We start from the raw sequence: 22,589 nt of genomic DNA, 5'->3' as shown, positions 1-22,589 counted from the left end.
AGATTTCACATATTTAAAGTGTAAAGTTTGATATGTCTTGGCATGTGTATCCATCTACCTGTGAAACCATCAGTAGAGTTCATGGTGAATATGTCCCTCACCCTCACGTTTCCTAGTGCCCCTTTGTAATCTCTCTCTCCACCCCCACCCCCACATTCCCAGGCTTTCTGGCACTATAGATTATTTGCATTTTCTAGAATTTTATATAAATGGCAACATATAGTATATACTCTTTTGGCCATTTTTACTCAGCACAGTTATTGAGATCTATGTTGTTGTATCAGTTCATTCCTTTTTATTGCCAAGTAGTATTCCATTTATGGGTATACAGTTTAAGTATTCTGAATTCAAAAAATCTGAAATCTGGAATGCTCCAAAACCTGAAACTTTTTGAGCAACAATGTCATGCTCAAAGGAAATGCTCATTGAAGCATTTCCTTTTTTTGGATTTTAGATTTCCAGATCAGGGATGCTCAACTGGTAAGTGTAATGCAGATATTCCAAAATCTGAAAAAATATCCCAAATTCAAAACGCTTCTTGTTCCACACATTTTGATAAGGGATATTCAACCTGTATCAGGTTTAATATCCATTCAGCCATTGATGAACATTTGGATTGTTTTCAGTTTTGGGACTACTACAAATAAAAGCTTCTATGAACATTCATGTGCAAATATTTGTATGGACATGTATGTCCTTTTCTCTTAGGTAAATACCTAAGAATGGAATGGCTGGATCGTGTGGTAGGGCAGGAAACTGCCAAATTGTCTTCCATGTCGGTTGTACCATCTTACATTCCTACCAGCAACGTGTAAGACTTTGAATTCCTTCACCTCCTCACCAACATTTGATGTGGTTAGTCTTTTACATTTCAGCCATTCAAGTAGGTATATAGTGTTGTCTCAATGTGGTTTTAATTTCCAATTCTCTACCATTGACTGTCCTTTCATTTGCGTATTTGCCTCAGTGTATCTTCTCTGGTGAAGTATCTTTAAATCTTGGCACATTTTGGAGACGAGGGTTGTTTGTTTTTCGTATTGTTGAAGTAATGAACATTGTTTGTATATTCTGGATAAAAGTCATTTGTGCTTTCCAAATATTTTCTCCCAGTCAGTGTCTCTTAAAGAGAAGTTTTTAATTTTGATGATGTCCAGTTTATTAATATTTTGTTTTATGGATCAGGCTTTTGGTACTGTGTCTAAGAAATCTTTGCCTAACATAAGATCACAAAGACTGTCTCGTATGCTTTTTTCTAGAAATTTTATAGTTTTATGTTTTACATTTGGGCCTATGATCTACTTTAACTTTTGAGTATGTTAAGAGGTAAGGATCCAAGTGCTAGACAGATGGATAGATAATGACAATAGTTCCTGCACCATTTCTTGAAAAGACTGCCCTGGATCCATTGAATTGCCTTCGTGATGTCTGCCTTTTTCAAGCATAAGTTTTCCATATTTATATGGGTCTTACTTCTTTTTTTTTTTTTTTTGAGACGGAGTCTCGCTCTGTCACCGAGGCTGTAGTACAGTGGTGCCATCTCAGCTCGCTACAATCTCCGCCTCCCGGGTTCATGCCGTTCTCCTGCCTCAGCCTCCTGAGTAGCTGGGACTACAGGCACCCGCCACCTCGCCTGGCTAATTTTTTGTATTTTTAGTAGAGACGGGGTTCCACCGTGTTAGCCAGGATGGTCTCGATCTCCTGACCTCGTGATCTGCCCGCTGTGGCCTCCCAAAGTGCTGGGATTACAGGCATGAGCCACCACGCCCGGCCCTATTGGGTCTATTTCTATACTCTGTTCTTTTCAGTAATCTGTGTAACTGTTACATCACAAGTACCACACTATTTTGACTACTGTAGCTTTATAACAACAGGAATTTTTTTTATCTTCACAAATAAAACATTAACAACTACATATGCAATCTTCCAATACTGAGATACTCAATAGGGAACTGAGAGAGAGAAGGGAGAATTTGGGAAAGAGAATAGGGTGGAAGGTGGCTCTTTGAATTGTTTTGCTTTTAGGAATACTTAAAATATTAAGTAGCCTATTGCAGTGTGAATAGAGCAAGTTTCAGCTACATTTTCTGACAGAATCTACATTTGATTCTTCTCTCTCTCTAGAGAGGCTTACATTCATTTGGAGGGGAACTAATCCTGTGACGTCTAGGTTATCTCTTAGTTTCTTCTCTGGAATGGCATTATTGGCAGACACTAGAGGACTTAAGGGAGAACAGCATTGTTCTAGAATATAAAAGCCAACTTGTAATTTCCATATTAGTTGTGGATGGAGAATTTTCACAGGCAAATCAAATGATCACATAATCCCCAAACCCCTTTTCAGCTGTAGTTATTTACTTCTTTATCCATTTATTCTTTTCTAACTTTGCAAGATACTTGAGAAGTTATGTAGATTCTTCCAGAGTGAACATGTCCGTTAAATATGGATTTGAACATGGCTTCTGCTGTGATCACCTTAGGGAGATGGGACCTATTGGTACATTACAAAGTATATGGAACAGTTAACAACAAGAATCTTATTTGAGGTAGCTGCTTTCCACTTTACTAAAGCAAAAGGCCTATAGAAAGCCAACAACTTTACTCAGATTAAAGATGGGATTAATTTCTCCTTATGCAGCTAAATACATAAGCAATGCATGTAAATATTTAATAAATATAGAAGAGCTCTTATAAACACAAGTCAATAAACAACCTCAATAAAGTGCGGGAAACAGTATGCATTTTGGTTGGGATAGTGTTTTCTTTACTCAGTGAGGTTAACAAACAATGATCTCATCATTAGTCAACAAGATAGTAGAGAGACCATCAAAGCAAACTACAGGAGAGTCCGGATTGATTCGTGCCAAACAAATGTTTGTAGCTAACAGCTGTATTATCACTCATTCTAATTTACGCAGCTGGGGTTCTCCTTTCATTTCCTAAGTGAGATAAATGTCATGTTGCATGATACAAGCACCATCTCTACTGCTTGAGTCATGAATCAGCTCAGCTCCCTCCTAGTTAGCTTCGCCCCTCATTGTAGGTTGGGGGAAGTGGCTTGCTACAGTTATAGCTATAAATAGCTAATAAGCTTTTTTCTAAGGTTGTGTGAGTCCATTTGTGAATCATTTGCTATTTTATTAAAAAATATCGGTTTGATTGAATGTCATAAAGGTATTGAAAAAACCAGTTTCATGTGAAAAAACATTTGGTTTTGTAGGTTTAAAACTATTAGCATAAAACTACTCTTTTTAAAAAATTCTTAAAACTTGAAGACTGGAGAATAAAAAAAAGTATGGTATAGTCTCTGCCTGCTGGATGAGATTCCATGATTTATTCTCTAAGTCAAAGATTCTGCAGTTAGCTTTCTCCTCAATACTCAGGCTGAGTTTGAACAGGTCCTAAGGTGTTGATCCCTTTAGCTCACCTAGTTAATGGGACATAGAGTACTCTTGACTACTCCATGCTTTTTCCTATCAGAGCAGACCAAGACAATCAAAACCTTGATTTTTAAAACTTATCTAAAATAGAAATGGCAGAGTATTATGTAAAAAAGGATGGCTAAATGTACAGGGTAGTTGATCCTAGAACATGTTAGTGGTAAGTGATGCGTTTAACTGTCAAAATGCTGTTCACAGCAAAGGGGACCCAATCCCCAAGAGGAGGTCTGGAAAAGAGGAGAGAAAAGAACCTGAGGTTTGATGTGCACATTCTGAGACCAGTCCTGGCTCTGCCACTCAGTGGGTGCCTGTTTGCAAGTCATTACTTGATCTCTGTGAGTCTTTTTTCCAATTATAAAGTAGGATAATAATTCCTGCCTCCCAGGATTGTCATGAAGATTAAATAAAATGTTTGTGAAAACAAGTCAACAGAATAGGTGCTCAATCAACAATAACATTAGCTGGACACAATGGCTCACGCCCATAATTCTAGCACTTTGGGAGATGAAGACCAGAAGATTGTGTGAGTCCAGGAGTTCAAGACCATCCTGAGCAAGATGGCAAGCCCTGGTCTTTGCAAAACTAAAAATAAATAAAAGAAAGTAGCCGGGCTTGGTAGTGTGCACCTGTAGTTCCAGCTATTCGAGAGGCTGAAAGGCAGGATTACTTGAGCCCAGGAGTCCAAGGATGCAGTGAGCCGTGATCACACCACTGCTCTCAAGCAATTTTTATATTCTGGCTTATTGACTTAACGCATTATTTAAGGTTCGTCTGGGTCCTGGTGGCCCACGCCTGTAATCCCAGTGCTTTCAAGGCCTAGGCAGGAGGACCCCTTGAGGCCAAAAGTTTGAGACCAGCCTGGTCAACATAGTGAGACCCTGTCTGTACCAAAAAAAAATTTTTTTAATTAGCCAGGCATGATGGCAAGTGCCTGTGGTCCCAGCTACTCAGGCTGAGTTGGGAGGATTGCTTGAACTCAGAATTTCAAGGATGCAGTGAGCCATCATCATACTACTACAGTTCAGCCTTGGCAGGAGAGTGAGACCCTGTCTTAAAAGAAAATCTTCTGTGTGTAGATACACATATTTTTTTAAAAGTCAGTCATTGTAGTGGGGGAGACAGCCATTAAGCACAATGTGAGAGTTATGTACATAGCACTGTGAGATCAGAGAAGGAACACCAAACCCTGCAGGGAAGGCAGGGAGGAAAGCCACCTTCTCAGAGGAGGTGAAAGTCGTATCTCTGTAAAAATGAGTTTATCATCAAGTAAGCAAGGCGTGAAAAGGCTTTGCAGGTAGATGGAGCAGCTTATACAAAGGCACACAGGCATGTTCCAGGAAGGGCAAGTGGTTTTGTGTGGTTAGAGTCGTGGGCGTGTGGTGGTGGGAATGGTGGGAAAGAAGGCTGGAAACATAGTGGTTATATTGGCCTTCATAATCTGAATTCCACAGATAAAGGTTTAAACTGCTGTTACCACATAAAGGAACTGCTTCAGTGCCTTGGGTTTGTTTGTTTCTGGTGGAAATCTGGACAGATTAATTTGGCCTGTTATTTCTGGGTTCTTCAGAAAGACAAATACCCAATCCTCATATTTTTGGCATTTCTATTCCCAACACAGTTGGAACCAGGAATCATAGCAATGAAAATTAAGAAAGGAGAACAGGGAAGAAGCAGAGAGTAGATCTATTTGGGATTTATGAAAAGATATTACAAAAAGCAGGCATCTTTGACTAGTTTACTGGGATCTCTAGTAGAGATTTATTTTTCTATTTTTAAAAAGGTATTATATCTCTGAGAAGATATCTACCTTGATATGTGTAATAAAATAGCTCTGACAAGGAATTCACCCTAATATGAGTAATTAATAAAAAGAAACATTTTACCCAACTTTCGAAACTGTTCAGGGAGCAACTGCCCTGAATAAAGAGGGCATGAAAAGCCTTTTGTGTTCCTTTTTGTCTTGTATAACAAATTATTTTTCTTGCAAAGTCCCAAATTGCTTTCCCCTACATTGCCGCATTGCTGTGAACATGATTCCAGTACACTGTGGCTCTTCCAGGGATACTCCTGGTATCAATCTTGAGGCCTATTCAAACGAGGATGGGAGTCAGAGTTGAACTGTGCCAACATTCCTGCTGAGAATTAGCCCAGTTTCATTATGTGTGGAGAAGCCCCCAGTTCACTGCCCTTACATGTTTGGGGTACCCGGAGCTGAGAGGCTCTGCAGGGAGTACAAAGTTAAGAAACTGCGTGATAGAACACTATCACTTACTCTTTCATAATGAGCTCTGTGCAGGGAAACTAAAAAATGAGGTTTTTCTGTCATTCAGTGCAGCTGTGGTGTTCTACTTGTAGCAAGCTACTTCTGCTTCACAAGGCAAGAAAAACACAAGAATTGTGGACAGACTCTCAGAATGAGCAGAGTCCCCAGGAGTCCTATCTGTCTTTTTTAACTCCTTCAATTAACTGGAGTACTAAGGGAGAGATTTGTTACTTGGCCTGTGCCTTCATTCTACAGATGAAGAAACTGAGACCCAGGAGGAGGTGAAGTGGCTTTCCCAAATTGAAGATTCATTAGAAGCTAGAGTTTGTAGTACCAGGTCTTCTGACTCCTGTGGGTCAATTGGGGCAGGAGGTATAAGACTCAATGTGGGCTTATAAATATATAAGCCTAAATATGGTTATAATTAGCCAGGTTGTCAGCAATGGGGCAGAAGGTATCACACGAGTGCATTGTAAAATCTTTTCTGCTTGGAAGAAAAGATGACAGCGAACTAAAACTTTGATCTCTGTGCCTTTATGTGCGTTTATCCTATTTAATCCATATTACATCATATACAGGATTTGATTTCTCAAACTGTATGTTTACCTGTTTTATTTTACAAATTGCCAATTTCATCAGAATAGGACTTGGTATCATCAGGTACATCTCTATCAACTTGCCTTTTAACCACTTGGAAGACCTGTGCACCCTTGCAGCCTCCTTTATCTTGCCATGCACTCCCACCTTCTGGTCATGTCGGGAGGGGCAGTATCCCTCAGGAACCAAAGTGAAACTTTTTCATTTTAGAAGATTGGTCAATCCTAGGCTTTTGTTTTAAGTGTAATTTGTTCTTTCTTAGACTTTCGAATGCCACAGACTTTGACTTAGGAAACCTTTGAGTTATAACAAAGTACTGAGGAACTATAACTTAATCTGTTCCGATCTAATATTAAATGAGACCCAGATTTTTTCCCTAGTGAACTGCAAAGCCACATTTATTGAACACCTACTAGGTTTACATGGGAGTCCTTTTAGCTGTGCATTCCTTATTGGTAAGGCACTATGCCCAAGAGTGCACCTGGCACATAGGAGAACTATGAATATGTGTTGAATGAGGAGCATTGGTGAAAGCCAGGGTTGTTCAGGAGTGTCCTGTCCTGTCCTGTCCTGAGGCCACTCCAGATGGAAGTGGTTCTCCCATAGGCTAACACATCCCATTCTGTCTTGAACTGCAACTCGACTTTCTTTCAAAGATGAAGGGGAAAGGTATTATTCATCTGAGATTTGCCTTGTGGTGTTTAGCACAAATTTGATTTCTAAGGAAAGGCTGGTAAAGCATTGATGCAGGGAAAATTATTCTTAGGTATTCTTCTCTGATGATCATAGACTGAGTGGAACTTTTACTTTTATATAGGTACTGTAGCCATGAATATAATCACTGGCCGACATTTCTAGTGGCAAAAAAATAACCTCTAGAATGGTCTGATGAATATCAGGGAGTAGGGCTAACAGAAATGTAATGCCAGCTGAGCCAGCAGTGTCTGCCAACCCCACGTATTTATTTGGTATCTTACTATGTGTAAAACTCATGATTTTTCCTTGCTTTTGCTTGTGTCTTGAATGTAAACCTGAAGGCAGAATCTGTGTTCTGTTTTGTAACTGATGATATATGAACATTATTTGTGTCTTCAAGAGGTGATATGCCTGCCTACTTTGAAATCAGCTTGGAGTGCAGGGATAAGATTTTGATGGTATGTGGCACACATTAGTGCTCAGTAAATGTAGAAAAGAGAACAGAAAAATGACAGAATGCTGGGAGGAAGGAAGGGAAGGAGAGGGAGTAATCCAAGCCTGGTCCCTGGTATCAGCCTGCAGATAGTCCAACAGGTTCTGTCATGAACCAGCTGGGGAGCCTGGTGACATTCATTAACTTCTAACTCAAGTTTGCTCACCTCTAAAGTGAGATAAAACCTGTTTTGTAGGGTTTTTGAGAGGCTTAAGTGACGTAATGCTTGTAAATATCTAACATAGACTACTCAATAAATATTAGTTTAATTTAATGAATAATATGTTTGTGAATTCCAGTAATTGTCTTGCTGAGAAAGCAGTTACCTCTTTATCTTCCTGGACTTTAAAATGAGTCCACATCAGTTAATTTGGATTCCCCAGAGCGGAGCGAGCAAGCACACTAACATTCTCAGAAGAGCAGACAGTCACAGACGACAGCATCCTCAGGGAACACCCCTCCCTGAGTGCTGGCATTAAGTCAGAGGATTGCTGTTTCCCCAACTGCCCTTCACTGTGAGTTCCCCCTCTTACCAGTCATAATTTTCACCATTCCCAGAACAGAGGGCCAGATTCTCCTTCCCTTTGTGTCTGCCTATTTTCTTCTCAGAGGAACATGTCTGTGTGAGAACGGGGCCTTTACTGAGCCCAGGTCTTCCTGAGGCCTTTGCCTGGAAGTGGAAGAGACACAAACTGACAAGGGAAAGGCAATCTGGCAGGTTGGCCACAGCTCACCCATCAAACTTCAGGGCCAGGTGTTAGCATTTTCCAACACCTTGATAAGTAATGTTTTCAGCAAATCAAGAAACTCTAGTTCTGCCTCTTTCAGAGACATCACTTTTCCCCCCGTAAGGTTGGCTTTTCTCAGGATGGGGATACATTTTCAAAATCTTTTTTACAAGGAGACAGAGTTACAGGTAATGAGTGACATTGGAGACTGAGGAAAAGTTGGAGTTTCCCCACTGTTTTTCTGAAGGAGTTAATAGCATAGGCAGTTTGGGAGATCTAGAGGGAGACCTGTTTTGGAAGGTCCAGCCATCTCCTTAACATCACCCCCATTTCTCTCCATTGAACATGGAAGAAAAGGGGAGGCCCTCACTTCTCACACTTGCTCATGGTTAGCATGTCTGCACACTCACTATGTGCCAGACTGGGTTCTAAGTGCCATATATGGTACACCACTTAATCCTTAAAATAGAATTCTAAAGTACATAGTATTTTTATCCCCCCTACAGAGGAGGATCCAAGGCTCAGAGATAGTAAATAAATTTCCTAGGCTGAAACAGTTATTAAGTGATAGAACTGGTTAAAAAAAAAAAGAATCCGGGCAGCCTGGTTCCAGAGCCTTTTCTCCTACCCAGGATTCTCTGCTGTCTGCAAAGTCGTTAGTCCCACTGGAGGATCTCAACAAAGGACTGAAGGAATTGAAAGTAAATGTAGCGTTTCTCTTCCCCAGGCTTTTAAAATATTTAATTTTCAGGAAAATTTCAGGAACAAGTAGCATTTCTTCATCTCAACAAGACCAAATTGCCTCTATGGGCTATATGGTGGCTCTGCTCTCCTTTTTCCGTAAAGTGGCGTATGCTGTCCAGTAGAGTCGCACCCCGTTGCAGGTTAGATTCCCAGGGAGCATTCACAGAGTTGTACTTTAGCTTGCAGGATTTGACTAGGGATCCCTGCTGAAGGGGAGTGGCCATGGGGAAGTGGAACTGCAATACAGGTCTGACGCAGCCTCTGCCAGTCACGTGGGTCATCATGGAGTATATACGGCCCCTCAGAGCCCAGTCCTGTGCTAGGCTGAAAGGGTAGGACCTTTAAACAAACCCTGCCACTACCAGTGGGTGGATATGGGCCACTTGGAAGAGGGCATCTCCTTGGGCAAGGGAGCTCTTTTCAGCTGAAGTGGACCCAAAGGAGGTGACAGCACTCCCCATCACTGAGGTAGAGTTGTGCCTTGAGCAGGGGCTCTAAGTAGTGGATCTTTGTTTCCATTGTGAGACTTTCATTTGCATTGCCAATGTGAGTGTACTCATTGGCAAGTGCTTTCTCCTAACTCAGCCTCTTGTTTTGTTGGATTCAAGATAAACGGCATTTACAAGATTGCACAAAAAGAGACAGATTCTCAACTGGTATCCTTTCACTGTAGCTCTAGGCAGAGGCAGAGGTATAATATTGATGGTATCTTTGGAGCATGTAATAAAAGTCATGCCTGGCATTTCAGGAGATACATGAACAATTTATTTTACCCTCATGATATCTTTAAAGTGGCACCAGTTGACTTTTTTTGGAGCCAGAGTCCAAAGCTAAAGGCCACAATACAGTGATGGAAATCTCCAGTTACGTTTTGCTTGCCAGTTGTCTTTAGAGAAATCTTTCAGTGATGAAGATTCCAGATTTAACTCCCTTTTCCTTACTCCTTCCATCATGAAACTAAAGCTATCTTCCAGTTCACTCCAGCATGGACATTAAACTGTACCCCACTAACTTATATCTTGTACACCCAAGTTAATGACAAGAGCTGGGTTGGTTTGCCTTTTAGCGTTTGTTACTGTTGCATCCCAATGTTACCCTGAGCTGGCATTGACCAGTGACTGTCTCAGCTGCAGGGTGTGCAAAACCTGTCTCCATTTCCCTTCTTTCAGGTTGGAAAGCTTATCCAAGAAGCAGCTGGAAGAAGTAATTTGAAGAGAGTAACTCTGGAACTTGGAGGCAAAAGTCCTAATATTATTTTTGCTGATGCTGATTGTAAGTCAACGACAGGTCCCATACATGAACCAGCATACACCCTTTGGTACTCTCTTTTGTATCTCCCCTTTTTATAGGACACTAGCAAAAGATCTTTGAAGCTAAAGGCAATCAAGAAGATCTCTAAAGAGAAAATAGTTTGATAATGGGGAAAAAGCACTTTTCAGTTGACGACTGAACCGTTTTCTAGACACTAATGAGCCATTTTGAATCTGTGAATGGGGGATGAGATGAAGGCTTGTTCAGTGGCATATGCTTAAACAGCAACGGTCTCAGCTGCTGAGCACCTGAAGGATAGTCTCTCTGCCTAGATACAATAAATCTGTAACTTTTCAACTGTGCCTGATGGCTGGTAGACCATTATAAATCAGTCCAACTTCATCAGCCCTGCCAGCATTTTCCAAACCCACAGCCCCTTTTCTGTTTAGTCAGTTCCAACCCCTTCCTGCTAGTCCCATGACTTTCAGTCAGGATGACAGCACACGTGGGTCAGTTCGGTATGTGTAGTCCTAAAGCTGGGATGATTCCACCTTGCCAGTAGGACCTTACAGAGGCTTAGAGCGGTAACTGAGAAACCCCATGTCTCTAGGAAGGATGCCACCTGGGCCATTCTGCACAGGTGTGACCTTTCCGTTTTGAAAAGCTCTCCAGGTAAGGAAATCCCAACATCTCAACATCTCATTCAGTGATTCTTTTTTTTTTTTTCTTCACATTTTGCCAGGCAGAGCTGCTTTCCCAGTTTCACCACCAGAGAGATCAGAAAACCGAAAGCAGATTGCTTGAATTTCAACCCCAGCTTGGAATTTGCAGAGTTCAGCTTTAGCTCTATGTTAGTTGTCAAGAAAATCAGAATCCTTATGCCTGTTCCTCTTGAGGAATAGCAACCCCATCGCCCTCACATTGACTGATTCATTTATTCAGTCAGTCGGTCATTTAGCAACTAATGCATGTCAGATTAAGCTATTTTGAAGTGTAAGATAGAAGGGATGAATATGGAAGAGTTATCATATGATTTTACACAAGTCCATGTCAATCTAGAGGCAATTTAGTGTCTTCAAAGAAGACCCATTGATGTTACGGTTTAATCCCCCAAATACCAAACATACCGCTACAAGGCCCTGTACATTAGGAGTTGTAAATTGGCCAAATACAAAATATAGACATGTTTACCTGTCTAAACATTACACTATGTTCAAAACAAAAACTGCATATTAAAATACTGATTTCTGTGAAAATTGAGAAGATCTGACAACCTGGGGCTCATATTTATGCATGACAATGATTAAATATAGTGACTTCTTAGCGTCTCCATTACATTGCTCCATTACCACCTGGTAGCCTCATACCTTTACCTTGTCTGCCTAGCCCTGTGGTGTATTGGGGATTGAGACTCCTGTTATACCTGAGGTTCAGTCCCTCTGTTTGCAGAATAAGAAAGAGACCCAAAGAAGGGAAGTCGTTCAAGTTCACATAGCATGTCAGGGTGTAGTTAGAACTGGCACTAAGTTGCATTCCCAATCCAGTGCTATTCATGGTTATGTCCTGCAGTGAGCACACTATACCTGGGGCTTTGGAGAGGGGAGGGAGGTGGCTCCATAGATAAGCAGTGGCAACATGGCTGTTTCCTCTTGTAGTGGACTATGCTGTGGAGCAGGCCCACCAGGGTGTGTTCTTCAATCAAGGCCAGTGCTGCACTGCAGGCTCTCGCATCTTCGTGGAGGAGTCCATCTATGAGGAGTTTGTGAGAAGAAGTGTGGAGCGGGCCAAGAGGCGCATAGTGGGGAGTCCCTTTGACCCCACCACTGAGCAGGGTCCCCAGGTAGAAAAATCATAACCATTCCCTTTGTTTACTTAATTCTTGGCTGGCACAGAACTGTGTGCACTCTAGTAGGACCCAGCAAGGCAACATCTTTCTTTTCAGCTGCCTCGTTTATTCCCCACCATGTCTTCATGGCTGGAAATGTAGCCAGAGAGGGACTGCTTATTTCTTATGCTTCTCTTTCCCTTTCTAAGTTGTATCTCTGAAAAACTAAGGGATTACTGTTACTTTAAGAATATTCTGACCTTTGGGACTAAGCTGGAATCTCTCAGTTCTAAAGAAAGCCCTGAGTATGACAAGATGGGTCTCGACACTAGAACCCAGTCCCAGTCCTTCCAATCACTGAACTTTAGGACATCCCTACAGATGCCACAGTCAAGGACGGTAGATATCTTTCTTTCCTAGAGCCATCTATCCTTTTATAAGCTGCCAAGGAGTCTGTCCAGCAGCCTGAACCAGTCTGGACATATCACTTGTAGCTTGTGAATGTGTAGGAAATGAAGGGCTGGCTCACTTCCCTTTTGCTGTATGGTTATTTCTTAATCTGAATGCCTCATGTACTGTAGTGGGGTGGGGAGGGCCACAAAGTCTCTCATAAGCAGCCAGACTACACTTTTCACCTCTTCAGGTTCACCGTAATCATCAAAGCATATTTCTAAAGGGAATTCTGGTTTTAATCTGTAGACAGGTTCTGAGACTTTTTAGAAGGAACTTGGACCAGCTCCTATATGGGTCACTAAAGCATGGGTTTTCCTGTTAAGGGACAACATCTCCTCAGTTTAGGGACTATTCAAGAAAAGACTGATGTTCTGGCTGAGCCATTCAAACTTGGGTGAATGTAGGTTTTTGTATTACTTACCTCTGTCAGTTTTTGGGGGGAAGACTGACCTTATTTTTTTTGGACTAGGAAGCTAGTCCTTCACTCTTTACTGTTAATATTTTTCTCTAAAGTTCCTCTAAAAATGTAATAGGAATTCCTTTAAAAACAAACCACAATAAGATTGGGTGTGTAGCACTATCCAAAGAGGCTGTGTGCCAATTTTTGCCTCTTTTTTACTATCAATACAACTTGCTAACTTACTCAATTATAAAGGTCAGTTTTCCCTCATATGAACAATGAATAGTAAATTAGCTGGTGTCTCCATCATTTTGAAACATTTTTCTAAATGTTCAGCTGGTACTTCTGATGAGGCAGTATCATCAGAGCAGTACATTTATTGGAATCATTGATAAATTAGGATTAACCATACAAAATTGCCAATTTTTTGTAGGTCAAAAATTGGTAAGTAACAGCAGTTTTAGATTTGACTGGGTGTAAACTTTGAAAAAATCATGTTTCCCACAGATTGATAAGAAACAGTACAACAAGATCTTAGAACTCATCCAGAGTGGTGTGGCTGAGGGCGCCAAACTGGAATGTGGAGGCAAAGGACTGGGCCGAAAGGGGTTTTTCATTGAGCCCACGGTGTTTTCCAATGTCACTGATGATATGCGGATTGCCAAGGAGGAGGTATCAAATATGCTGTTCTTACAAAAGCCACATCTTTCTTGGGATCGTTTCTAGAGCATTTCTAGTGGATGATATTAGAGTTTTAGCTCTTTGTATTTTACATATATTCATTTTGCAATAGTAATGAACATGGCTATGAAAATTCCAGTTTCCAGAAGAAAAGTAAACCAAAAGACAAGCAAGCTAGGTGGAGGCCAGGTGACATGCTGTATGCTTGTGATTATTTTTAGCCAACAGAACAATCAGAATATCCTACCATTGACCTCAACAACACACTGGCACTAGTTCAGTTCTCCTAAATGTGGGTCACTAGGATGTTAACCATGAGAGAGAATACACTGAAGCATCTTCACATCTGTGCAAGAGAGGGACCAGGAGCAAGTCAGCCCACAGTCCAGAGCATTCAGTTCTGGAGCAGGGTTTGCAGCATCATGGAGGATGCCACTTCCTCTTCTCTACCTAAAGAAGACACCCCTAGTATACAGAGTGGAAACAAGTGATGCTGGAGAGGTTGGGAAATTTGGGGATGTTAAACAAACACTAATGTTAGACTTTTCTTGCATAATCTTATCCTAGGAAAGGCTGGGACATTTTACAGTTTTGTACTGCTAAACTTAAATGTCATTTAAGTAATCAAGGCAGAGTAAACGTGCATTGAAATGTGGAAAGCGGGTAAAAGAATGACAGAGCACCCATGTTGAGTCATACTATCTTTTTGCAGATCTTTGGCCCTGTTCAGGAAATTTTGAGATTTAAGACGATGGATGAAGTTATCGAAAGAGCCAATAACTCAGACTTCGGACTCGTAGCAGCCGTCTTTACTAATGACATCAACAAGGCCCTCACAGTATCTTCTGCAATGCAAGCTGGGACTGTTTGGTAAGATCAGAGTCAGTCTTGTAACAAATTCCACTGGTGGTATAGGGACCAGGGGGAAATAAACAAGTATCTTCTTGGAAGGATGGGGAATACCAAAAGCAATCAAACTTCACCAGAAAAGGGGTACAGTCTGTACTGCTTAGATCCAGAAATCAAAGTAGATTTTAAATTACAAATTTTTCCTCTGGAGGAAAGGAATTTAAAAATCAAACTTGTAAAAGAAATGCCATGCCAGTCAGATTCTTTCCGTGTGGCCAAACTTTACATGAACTCACAGTAACTATGTTTTCTTCTTTCAGGATCAATTGTTACAATGCCTTAAATGCCCAGAGCCCCTTTGGGGGATTCAAGATGTCTGGAAATGGGAGAGAAATGTAAGTCTCAAAGTTGCTGATGCCTGCAGAGAAGTAGATGGCAAATATCAGCACAAAGCAGTGCTTTACAAATAGTTTAATTATCTTACACACATCCATTCATTCAACAAACATTTTGTTGAGCACATGGTACTAAAAGCTAAGTACCACTACATGTTACAGAGATGAATGAAACACAATTCCCTTTCCCAATGTGAGAACAGAAAAAATTACTGTACAGGAAAAAATTCCCTGTAATAAAGGCTATGATAGAAGTATGTTAAACATTTTGTCAGTACAGAGAAAAATTTTTGACTGGTGGGGTCAGAGAAGACTTCACAAAGGAAGTAACATTTTTTTCCTGGAAGTAACATCTAGGAAAAAAACCCACTTTCCCTCCTTTTGAAAGAAACTGATCTATATTTTCCAAATCCTGTGGCTCACAGAGGAAACCTGTTTCATGCCCATTCCCTCAGCCATTACTGAATGCATGTTCCTTTGAGCAAATGCCTAGTTCACAGTTAACAAGTATTGAGCATAAACTATGTACAAAGCACTGCGCTTGGTCTGTGGAGGAAGATGCAGGCCCTTAAGGCATTTAATATGTTTTGGGGTACATAAAACTAATAACATTGAAAGAATCAGAGGAATCGCAGAAAAGACTGAAAAGCAATGGAGGAGCTCAGGGATAGGGAAGATCATTGTGAGCTGGAGAAGTCTGGGAAATCTTTAGATGTGATCCGCTACAGGGGTTTGAATCAGCCTTTCAAGAAGAGGAATGCTTGGATCGAGAAGGGGGAATATATTTTCAAGGACGGTGAGCAAAGCAGGGATAGCAGTGGGGGAGAGTGAGTAAAGGTATTGTGGTAAAAACAACTGTGGTGTTGGTGGGAGAAATGCAGTGAACCAACAAGACAAGAGCAGAGGATTTACATACTGCAGATAGTTTCACTGGTAATCTCAAGCTCCCAAGCACTGAACTATAAAGTAGGTATAGCTTGGAGATTAGAGCAGTTTCTAGAATCACACTGCTCGGATTTGAATCCTGCCTATATTACTACCTGTACAAGCTTGGACAAATTCCTTAATCTAAGCCTCAGTTACCTCATCTATAAGATGGGAATAATTATACTACCTACCTCAGGGTTACTGTGAGGATTGAGTGTAAGAATTAAGTACGCAAACATCCAACAGAATGTCTGGCAAGCCTTCAGAAAATGTTAGCTGCACTCATAACATTATTCATCAAGCAGATTAGTGTTATATAGATGATCCCTCTTTTTCTTAACCTGTAACTTTGGCAGAAGTTTCCCTAAATCTCAGCCGGTGTCACCGACTTCTGTTCTGTATCAGGTGATGCCAGGGAGAAGCTGTTCTCACTTGAACCTTTTCTTCCGGCCTCCAGTACCCCTCACTTACTTTACAGCCAGAACCTATAGCCAATCTGGATCATATTTGTTCAGTTCTTAGTATTCCTTCAGCTTTTACAGAGTCTTCATGTACTCCAGGTATCTCTTCATTTGCTTTTGACCTTAACTGTCTGCTTCCACTTTTCAAGATGCAGTCCGCTTCTTATTTCATTTCCTTCCTCTATGTCTGTGCTCTCCCAGTCTCTGAAATGCTGGGGGTAGTCACTGGCTCTGGGAATGCTGCTTGCATTGAGTGTTTTGTTACAGATCATTAACAGGGTGAATCATGAGCATAAACTATACTTTCAATAAATGATCGCTGGTTGATGGAGCATAATCCCAGGTTAAGCTGTGGTCCCTCATCATGGGCAGGCTTGTGACATTAGCTGAGTCTAGTCTATTCCCATCAGAAATGTTCTCCTTGCCCAGAAAGATGGTCCAGGAGACAGTTTGGCTGTATCTGAACCTCACATAACGGTGCCCAAGAGACTGAAGAACCATTTCTCTCTACTTGTCTTGCAGGCACTGTGGTGATTATACCTTCCCAGTGGAGTTAAAAAATAATTAGGAAATGCTGTTCTTTGATGAGACTCACTTCATCTTGTCTAGATTGCATGGTTTTTTTTTTTTTTTTTGGTTTTTTTTTTGTTTGTTTTTGTTTTTGTTTTTTTTTTTTTTTTTGGTCTCTACTTACCCCCAAAACATGTTTTCTCTTTCTTAAATGACGCAGAGCGACAGAAAATGCTTTCTTGGTCCCCAACTCTTCCACCTCATTTGATATAACCTCAGAAACTCCACTTAACCCTCCATCTAGACAGAATTGTTCATCTCATGGTCTGCAAATGCCATGCAGCTTTGGTCCCTGACAGCTCCCTGTCTATCCCTAAGAGGAGCAGAGACGTGAAGTGGCACTTCCAGAAACATCTGGAAACTTCAGGGAGGGCTGACCTAGCCCATGAGGTCTCCCCACAGAGAGCTGCAGGGAGGGTTGCCCTCTGTAGGTTATCTGATGGGCTGCCCTCTTAATTCCCAGGCTCAGAGACAAGCTTTTCTCAGGTCCTCCTGCCCACCGAATTCCGCCTGTTTGACTTCTCCTGTCCTTTTACTTACTTCCTCATCAAACTCCCCTGAGATAAGGGGTGGCAAAGCACAAGCCATAAAATGTCACAAACTGAGGAGATGGAAAGAATGCTGTGAACCTCAGCATTTTAAAAACTCAGGACACTGGCTTTGAAAATGAGAAGCATTGTTAGATAATCTAAATCAGGGCTTGTCAAGTTTGTGTGTGTGTGTGTGTGTGTGTGTGTATGCATGTGTGTGCACGCATGCATACAGAGAAGTCACCTCCAGTCTAGGTGATGGTTTTGTTAAGCATGTGTATCTAGGGACCCACTCTCAGAGATTCTGAGTTAGGTGATCTGCGATAGGACCCAGGACCTGCGTTTTTAACAATCTTCCAGAATGACTCCAGTATAGATCACTGCCCAGGACCCACAGAGAAGCACCTCCATTCCAGCAGCGTTTTCCATTGCATCACACACCCAAACACTGGAATCCGCCAGTCACCCTCGGAAGCAACCTGCTTTCTAGTGACCTGCTCCCACCCTCCCTCTCAGTCCCCACCACCTGCAAGCTCCTCTGATGCAGGTGGTCTGGAGACCTTACTCTGAGAAGTGCTGCTGCAAGTCAAGTTAAACAGCAGGAAAATATATACCCTAAACAGAAACTCTTACTTGTTTTATGAGCGAGTCTGAGTGATTCCTAAAAATGGCTGGCCAAGAGCTACCAATACTGACAGGTTACCTTAAAGCCTCTAGGCGTGCCAAGTTTGATTTTTCTTAGGGACTAGAACCTAGTCTGCTGAGAAGCAGGAATATAGGCTTCTAAATGTGATTGTGCCTTGCTGTATCTTCCTGCTGTGAAAGTGACCATGTAGAGAGATTGGGCTGCATCAATAATGATATGCATATCTTTTGTGCATCAGTGGGCTTCTTCCCTGTTAACTGTATGTGCCACAAAATTTAACTAGAGTAAATAAATTTGAGACAGAAATTCTGGAACAAGATGGTGAAATTGCTTAAGAACCCAAACTTCAGGGCTTAGTGACCTTTAAACATTGTTTCCCAAAGTGTGACCCAAATGATCATCTATCTCAGTCTCCTGGTCCCTCCCTAGAGCTTCTGAAACTGAATCTTTGTGGGGTAGTGGTAGCATTCTAGAATCAACAGTTGAAGCAAGCTTTTTGGGTGATATGTATGCTGAGGTTCAGGAACTGACTGGAGAGATGACTGCACCAAGAGGATGGCAGTGACTCAGCTGGCATCTCTTAGCTGGTTCATGGCAGAGCTGAGTGGGCACTCCTGTCTCTGACCCCAGCTTCAGTGCTCTTTGTCTCCTCCATGCCTTCTCAGTTGTGCCACTAAGACCTCTTACTGGCTTTCCTTCATGTCCTGGGCCCAGAGCAGTTCTTTTCATATCAGATTTGAGTCCATTTCCCCTGTGCACAGATTGCTGCTCAGGACCCAGAGAGGAGCACCTCTGCTCCAGCAGGGTTTTCCATTGCATCACACACCCAAACAGTAGGATCCAACAGTCACACTTGAAAGCAACCATAATTGCAAGGTTTCTGACTCTGTAGACTTCCTTACATTTCTCACAACCTAGTTAGAGAGTCACATGGGAGTGAAGTGTGGCTTGGGACCTGCCCCAACAAGTGCATGCAAAAGCCAGGAAACAAGGGAGTAAATTCACTTCAAATGGGATGCACATGGTGTCCGTGATGAAGAGACACATTCAGAATTGCCCAAGGACAGGAAAATGACCAGAGAGAGCCAAAGCTGAGCTGGTAATAAAGAGACTCTAGGCCTGGATGGAGTTAATGAGGGAAGCATGAAACGAGTGGGGCGATTTCAGTGGGTTTCTCTCATTCCTCTAAGCGAAATGAACTATACCGACAAGAGAACAGCCTGCTTGCCCCAGTCTCTCGTTGGCTGCCCTCTGTTGTCCCTGTCAACTCAGGTGCCCATGGTGCTCAGAGGAGCTGCTGGCAAAGCCACTGGAGCCTTGTGTAGGCCATGGAGGCTCCTAAAAGGAACCCGAATGAATCACTTACAGCAGGTCTCTCTTGTAAAGCCCAGCCACAGTAACTCATACACTGACTTTCAAAAGACAGCCTTTCTTAATCATTTAATCCTTTCATATTCAAATATATCTCCTAAGCGTTCTTTTATTTTTTCCTGATCTCGAAGATATGACGAAGATATGACAGCAGGGTAGAACTAGGGAAGGGAGAGTAGAAAGCTTGTGCTTCCTCCTTCCCTCTTCACTTCCCTCCCTCCGTTCCTTCTTCCCACCTTCCTTTCGTCATCAGGTACCTTCTTTGTGCCTGCTGTTGTAGGTATACCCAAGTTTGGTGGAAGGCAAAAAGAAAAATCAGTAGGATACAACTCAATAGGGAAGACAGAGATATTCAAGCCCTTTGTCCTCCCAGTGTGTTAAGTGTTGTGGCTGAGGTGTCAACAAGGGGCTATGTGAACAGAGAGGACTAAAGAGGAGCTCCACCTGAGGCTGTTGGGAAAAGCATCACCGAAGAGTGACTTTCAGAAGAATAGAAGAAAAAAAGTTGTTATTTTAAAGAAAAATAGTTAGGAGAACATACTTGATTTATATAATGAAATAGATAAAAGGAAAAAAAGGCATTTAAATAAGGTGAAAAGAACAAGAGAATAGAGAAGAAATGTGGAGGAGGAGGAGCATTGTAGTAAGCACCCAGAGGGACAGGAACACTTAGACATGTGACCCGCTCCCACCCTCCCTCTTGGGGGAGGAAAGCACACTAGGGTCCCAAAGAACTAATACTGAACCAGTGCTGCCTTGTAGAGAGAGGCATGGCCAGGGTGTTCAGAGACCTGGGCCTGGTCCCACTGCTGCCCACAGCACTCAGCCTCTCAGGACAGCCTGGGGTCGTTTGTGTGCCCTCTGGCCAAGGCTGACAGTGGGTCTCTGAGTAGTTGAGAGTCATTGCCTTTCTGTGCAGTATTGTGAAAACAAATCACCTTTTAACTATAAAAACTACTCATGAGATGACAGTTTCTCTGACCCTCAGAGGAAGGCTGGGCTGCCCATACATGAGGAATTTTTACATGAACACCCCAGGACTTGCTGTTCGCAGGTGATAAACTGCACCTCCTCGGGACTCCCGCTGCACTCACATGCAGCTCCCTGGACTTCTGGTATCTGACCCGGCCCATTTCTGTGTTTCAGGGGAGAATTCGGCTTGCGGGAGTACTCAGAAGTTAAGACTGTGACAGTAAAGATCCCCCAGAAGAACTCCTAAGAAGGCCAAGAAGGAAGATGAAGCTCAGCCTGCACGTCTCTCCCTCTCTGCTTTCTCTGAGGGCCCAGCTCTCAGGAATACAAAGTTGAGCCACGGTCCTTATTTAAAGATTGAAAAGATAACATGTAGGTCAGGCAGGTCACTGCACAACTAAAGCCAACCAGCTGGGTACAGTTTATTGGCACTCTGTAAGGGGCCACCTTAATCATACCAAATATTGGGGAAAGTGGGATAAAAGGAAGAGGAGGAGCTAGCAGACACTTCCGGTAAGTCTTTCTGGAGCACAGGATGAAATAAGGGAGCTGTATTATTTCATGCCTTTGTCACAAAGAACTTTCCTCTTAAGGAAAGGTGACCTTTCTACTGTCTTAATTTTCCTCCTTTCAGGCCCTCTTCGCTCACCCACCCTCCCTCTCTTCCAAGGAGATCTCAGCTGAGCTCATTTTGGGGCAGATGTTTGGGCCGGGAACAATTTTCCAAGGTTTTAAAGCCAAATTACCATTTCATGTTATCCGTTTCTCAAAGCAAAACATGAAATGGTTTTAGCTAGAGTCAGACCAGAATGAAAATGCCAGAAGCTGGTACACTACAGATGTAATAAGTACCTGGGATATTCCTGACCCAGTCTGGTTTTCTTTTACACATAAATAACATGAATGAAAAAAGATTGGGACAATAGAGATTGGAAGTCATCATGTGCAGTTCACAGCTTCTGAGTTTGCTGCACAGTTTTGGGGTGTCTCTGTGTGTATTTGTGTGTGTGTGTGTGTATTTGATTCCTTCCTTCTCAGTTATTCTGGAATAAGGCAAGGGGTGGGTTGTTTTTCATAGCTAGATAAGATCTTTTCCAAAATTTTTCTTAGAACCAACCAAAAAACAATTCAGGTAGGCCCAAGAGTTTGATAATGCTGGATGCCGTGCAGATATCATTCAGTTTCTAATATTGGGCAACAATTACTATTAAATGAATTATTTCTGTAGTTGGAATCTGTAGCTTCTTCTTAACCTCTACACCAATACCTGCTATTCCAGTGCTGCAGGTGTGATTTTAGTCTGTCATACTGTACCAATGTGCCCTACATCTATTGGAAGTGACCTTGGAATATCTGGCCAAGCCGAGGAGTTTCCTTTTCCATTTGCCGAGTTCCACTGTGCTAGGACTGCTGTGCTCCACCGAGCTCCTCTGTCACACCCAGGGGCTCATCCACATACCATTCTTGCACCTCACTGAGCAGGCCGTGGCCTACAGTGTCGGGGGAGTAAAGCAGGCTCGCCTCCCTTTCTTCCCAACCACGTACTCTTCTGCTTTCCGGTGACTCCACCAGTTTGATGTGGGAAGTGTTAGCTTCCTTTCCTTCTATCTTTCCAGCTGTCAAATCCAATCCAGTCTCTAACCTAGATACAGATCATTTATTTAAAAGTACCAAACATAACCTAGAGTATGTGGAATATGGGCAACATATGTCTAGCCTTCTGTATTTAACGATTTTCTGCTTCCTAACCGTACCAGTTTTCTATTTATAACTCTTATCTATCCATGATGTTTTAAAGTCTCCACTTGCTGTTATTTACAAATGACAGTGCATTCAGCAGCCCGATGCCATGAGCCCTGACAGATGCCATATTTCTGAGTGCTTCCATGTGAATGCCACCCTCCTCCTGTAGCATGTGTCCAAGTGGACATAGCCACTAACCAACTAGTTACCTTTGGACTGCAATATAAAATGTGAAAATGAAGATTTATTTCTTTTAATTTACTTAAAAAGAAACCTCCGTGCTAGCAATAAAGCATTTATATTGTGTACTCCGTGGGATTGTTTGGCTGTATTTGTAAGTCTTTGTGTCATATACTGAGTCTGTTTGGGTCCTTCCCTCAGCTGCTGGGTTTTTCATCTGTGTTGCTCTCTTGGGTAACTGAGCAGAGGCCCACAAGGGTATTTTTACAGAATTCATTAAGGTAAATGGTATTCAGGTAAACAAAAACCTTGTTTTCCAACACTGTTTAAAATCTGTGTGCACGTGTAGTTTGGCTGGCACGTAAGTATAACCATGT

At 42.1% G+C, this 22,589-nt stretch overlaps 1 protein-coding gene across 3 annotated transcripts in view; it reads left to right on the top strand.

Annotated features, from left to right (window-relative positions):
• Nucleotides 1-22,340, top strand: part of ALDH1A2 (aldehyde dehydrogenase 1 family member A2) — a 118,586-nt gene extending 96,246 nt beyond the window's left edge. For 2 of the 3 annotated variants that reach the window (XM_010374260.2, XM_030930404.1), the window contains 6 exons: nucleotides 10,128-10,230; nucleotides 11,865-12,049; nucleotides 13,395-13,559; nucleotides 14,281-14,438; nucleotides 14,738-14,812; nucleotides 20,464-22,340. In XM_010374260.2, the coding sequence (XP_010372562.1) occupies nucleotides 10,128-10,230; nucleotides 11,865-12,049; nucleotides 13,395-13,559; nucleotides 14,281-14,438; nucleotides 14,738-14,812; nucleotides 20,464-20,536 (759 nt within the window). In that variant the 3' untranslated portion in view covers nucleotides 20,537-22,340. The remainder of the gene's footprint in view (nucleotides 1-10,127; nucleotides 10,231-11,864; nucleotides 12,050-13,394; nucleotides 13,560-14,280; nucleotides 14,439-14,737; nucleotides 14,813-20,463) is intronic. The other variant, XM_030930405.1, reaches the window with a different exon arrangement.
• The last annotated feature ends 249 nt before the right edge of the window (nucleotides 22,341-22,589 follow it).

This window comes from Rhinopithecus roxellana, chromosome 5, assembly GCF_007565055.1.
Source record: "Rhinopithecus roxellana isolate Shanxi Qingling chromosome 5, ASM756505v1, whole genome shotgun sequence".
Lineage (NCBI taxonomy): Eukaryota > Metazoa > Chordata > Mammalia > Primates > Cercopithecidae > Rhinopithecus > Rhinopithecus roxellana.
This window is presented reverse-complemented; position numbering and strand designations above follow the sequence as displayed.